Genomic DNA, 3,739 nt, shown 5'->3' with positions numbered 1-3,739 from the left:
CGAAGGCCGCCCGGCCGCAAGAGTAACCTGCCGCCTCTCTCTTTCAGCTATGTCTGGGCTGGTAGTCCCGCCGATGTGAGGGGCTCACTCCCCCCTCCGCAGCACCCGGCACCACGACGGACTTCAGGGGACACGTTTAGCGTAGAGGGCCTGCTGCTGGAGACCGTGATCTTCAAGCTGTCAGCAGCAGCGGAGACGCTACAAAAGACTTTGTTTAAAGATTTTATTTAAACTATTAAGAATCAACATGCAAACAGCCTACTTCTTCATGAACAATTCCATTTTATTGACTGAACTTTTCTCATATTTTCACATTTCTCAGATCTGAAGACTAAGGAAAACAAAGTGACGCCTATTTTGTATAAAGTTTCTGACTCCGTCTTGGCTATGTCTAGTACTTGCTATGTGTTGGGAGAAACTTTGTGAATGCACCATTTTGATTATCATGAAACACTGATGAAAAATGCCTCCAACCATTTTTCTGTGCTCATACTTAGATTCACAATGGTTGTGTATCTCTATAATGTGAAATATTTTTTTGTGGTGAAAAAAAAAAAGGGGGGCCAAGGAGGCGTGAGCCATCGAACTGGAAGGAAGGAGGACTTGAATTCGGGTGGCAGGGAGGGAGGGAGGGTTTATCATTGCTTACCTTCATCTTAATGAAATGAAACTTTGTAACTTATTGTAGTTAGAAATTGTAACTTTGATATTGAATTCTCTTGCCTTCAACAAGCACACTGACAGAAAAAAAAAAATGCTACTGTCTGTTGGTTGAAATCTTCTCCCACCGCTAGAACTTCCTGTTAAGCAAGTGTGATCTGCAACATTTTTTCAACTTTTGCTAGCACTGTATACTATTGCATTCTTAGGCTACTGTGAGGTCCATGTTTCTTGTACCAGAAGTTGTCCTTTTGACTTCTAGCTCCTTCTTCCCTAATGTGTTTTGTATGTGGTTATAAAATTGTAGACTTTTGTGATTTTGCCAAAGTTGTAGCTAAATATTTATACACTTGTCTTGAATTTTTTTCAGATCCACTTAAATATTTAGAAAAAACACGTTTTCTTCCTTATGTGTCTCATAAGGAACAAAATGGTCTCCATTCAACACTTTTCCATGAACACTTACAGTTGCTAAGGGACTTTCTTTTGTAACATATCGATTATAAATATTGTATTTATCTTTGAGATTTTGTACATTGCTTTTACCGCCTTTTTCTTTTTCCTGTCTGTATCGGTTTTTGATCATGGCCCGGTGTTGGGAACACCGTTAAGCCAAGAGCTGTCTCTCTGATCTGCTTTGTTAAAGTGAACCGGTGTCCTGGAATTTCATTTGTACTTCAAAGATTTGCTTTTGTTTAGACTTCCCATCCTTTTTTTTTTTTTTCTTCTTTTTTATTTTGAGGAAAAGTCAAATTCATTGTTTATTTTTATATTATTTTTAAGTTATCTGAACAAATACTTTTGGAAACAAAGGTTGTTGTATAGTCAACACAAAAACGGTGCCACTCGGCTGTGAAAATCCTAGTAGATTTCGTGCATGTGGAACAGCCGTGAAGAGGGGACACCGTTTGGGGCTGTGTCCTTATTTTTCTGTAGAATGTAAAAAGTCATTTTAGCTGCCACCCACGACTTTGCCACATAGCTGAACTGTGTTTACTGGAAAAATTCAGAGGCCTAAAGTTTAAAATAAAATTTACTTCTGATGTTTTAATTAAAATGTTTGCCACATTAACTTCTCTGATGCCTTAAAAGTGGACTTCTTTAAAGAACCTTTGTGCTACTTTATCACAGGCTTACAACACAACTGTTACGATTTCATTTGGAGATTAGGGTGTCTACACATACACACACACACACACACACACACACAAAAGCACAAACCTGTTGCGATGTGTCGCTCCTTCCCGCGTCTGATTCTGCTGTGTTCTGTGCCCTCCCAGGCCCACCTAGGAATCAGGTTTTGGGGGGGGGGGGGGGGGGGGGGGGACCAAAATCACCGCTGGTTTTTAAACTGTTTTTTTAAAAATTATATATATATATAATCTATATTATACATAATATAGATAATATATATATGTATTTTGTGGTCAGACCTGTCTGTCCTTTTTAAACCGAAATGACCTCCTTCAGATCCTGTGCCTCTTCGTGCCAAACCCGCAGTGACACCAGAGGGTTCGTCTTTTCCCTTTGCATTAAATGCTTCACACAGCACAGCAACTGTTTTGCAAACTGCAGCAGAAATCAGATTTAAAACCAAAAGGAAGGACTTTAAAAAACTTTGACAAAACACACACACACAACCATGCACAACTGAGGAAAGTGCTCATTCGAGGGACTAAATGAGCAGAATGTTCCCGGTGGTCAGCGGGTCGCGGCCCGGCCCTCCGACGGCTAAGGCTTAGCTACGTGGAAAAGCCTGAGAAGTCACTTTGGAACTAAATTGCCTCCGTTTTATTTTGTATAAGTAAGGGTTTGATCTAAAAACAAGCTCACGTGTACATGTTAAGAACGTTTGCGAGTTTCCTCATCCCTGCACTCGGTTTGTGTTTTAGATTAGTCAATGCCCCTCATCGCTTCATGGTCTCAAAATTGAGCGCTTCACTAAATGGTAGATTTTACTGTTAAAGACCCTACAATAAGATTGTTTTATCTGTACATTTTTTCAGATATTTAACTGTATAAAAATGTTCATTTTACACAATATTTAATTAAAGTATTTCTTGTCTGTGAATTTCACTTTGGGTAATTTTATCTGTTTTGATTAAAATGAGGGGCACAGCGCATGCAGATACAGACTGGGGTGGGGGTGGGGTGGGTGTTCCTTCAACACCTGGGCCCCAGGGCTGTGTCTTGGCTGACATAAAAGTGATTCGTAGAACCACCTTCTACAAAGTCATCAGTCCTTAAACCACTCTTGTAACCTGCACAGAGAAATTCTTAGGGCTCCGGTCCCCGGAGGGGCCGTCTGTACGTATGTTGCACTCAAATGTCTGTACGTGACCCTGTGTCAGGCACCGTGGCATATAACCAACCTGGAGGCTGCACCACCCCCCCCCCCCCCCCCCCACTTTGGAACTGGAGGGCGCGGGCAGGTAGAGGGCGAGAGCTCGGGTACACACCCCCTCCCTCCACCCCCACCACCGGGCCCCGCCGGGGCGAGAACCGGCCTTGGGCTCTGGACGGGTGGGCAGGCACCAGGGCACCAGATGGCCGTGCCGGCCGAGGTCCCACCTGGGATGCCACCAAGTGGTTCCGGGTCCACGGCAGCGGGAAAGCGGACCCTCTGCACTGCGGCCGGTCTGCATCCACCAGCATGGGCACCGACGATAACGAGGATGACGAGGGCGCCATCTGCCCCGGGCTTCTCATTTGCACAGGAAGCTCGGCTCCTGCAAGTTCTTGAAACTCCCCTTCATTTCATTCTGTATTTTTCATTTTCTCCTCAATGAAAGGCTGGTTTTGCATGTTTTGGCTTGCAGCTCTGTAACACATACACATAAGTGTGATCCAAATTAGTACTCACAAATGTCATCTTAATTACTTGTTCTGCTGAGCAAAACAGGAAACAATTATTCAAAACATAAAGAAACTTGTGAATACCTTTCTCTCCTGTCACTGACAGTCAGGTTCCTTTGACTGCATTCTTGTTTCAGCCTTAAAGAGACAGCAAAGAAAAGGAGGCTCAGGGGGCACAAGGCTGCAGGCCGCCCCCCCTCCCGCCTCCCCCTGGGCTCCTTCC

The 3,739-nt window shown here is 43.7% G+C and overlaps 1 protein-coding gene across 10 annotated transcripts in view; it reads left to right on the top strand.

Moving 5' to 3' along the window:
• EBF3 (EBF transcription factor 3) overlaps positions 1-2,736 on the top strand; it is a 115,412-nt gene extending 112,676 nt beyond the window's left edge. For 9 of the 10 annotated variants that reach the window (XM_040486796.1, XM_040486799.1, XM_040486794.1 and 6 more), the window contains one exon: positions 48-1,732. In XM_040486796.1, the coding sequence (XP_040342730.1) occupies positions 48-65 (18 nt within the window). In that variant the 3' untranslated portion in view covers positions 66-1,732. Of the gene's footprint in view, positions 1-47 lie in introns of all 10 variants that reach the window. The other variant, XM_040486792.1, reaches the window with a different exon arrangement.
• Positions 2,737-3,739: the final 1,003 nt, after the last annotated feature.

The sequence above is a fragment of the Herpailurus yagouaroundi genome, unplaced genomic scaffold (genome assembly GCF_014898765.1).
Source record: "Herpailurus yagouaroundi ecotype Mexico unplaced genomic scaffold, PumYag 163, whole genome shotgun sequence".
Lineage (NCBI taxonomy): Eukaryota > Metazoa > Chordata > Mammalia > Carnivora > Felidae > Herpailurus > Herpailurus yagouaroundi.
Note: the sequence above shows the minus strand (reverse complement) of the source record. Positions and strands in the feature narration are given on the sequence as shown.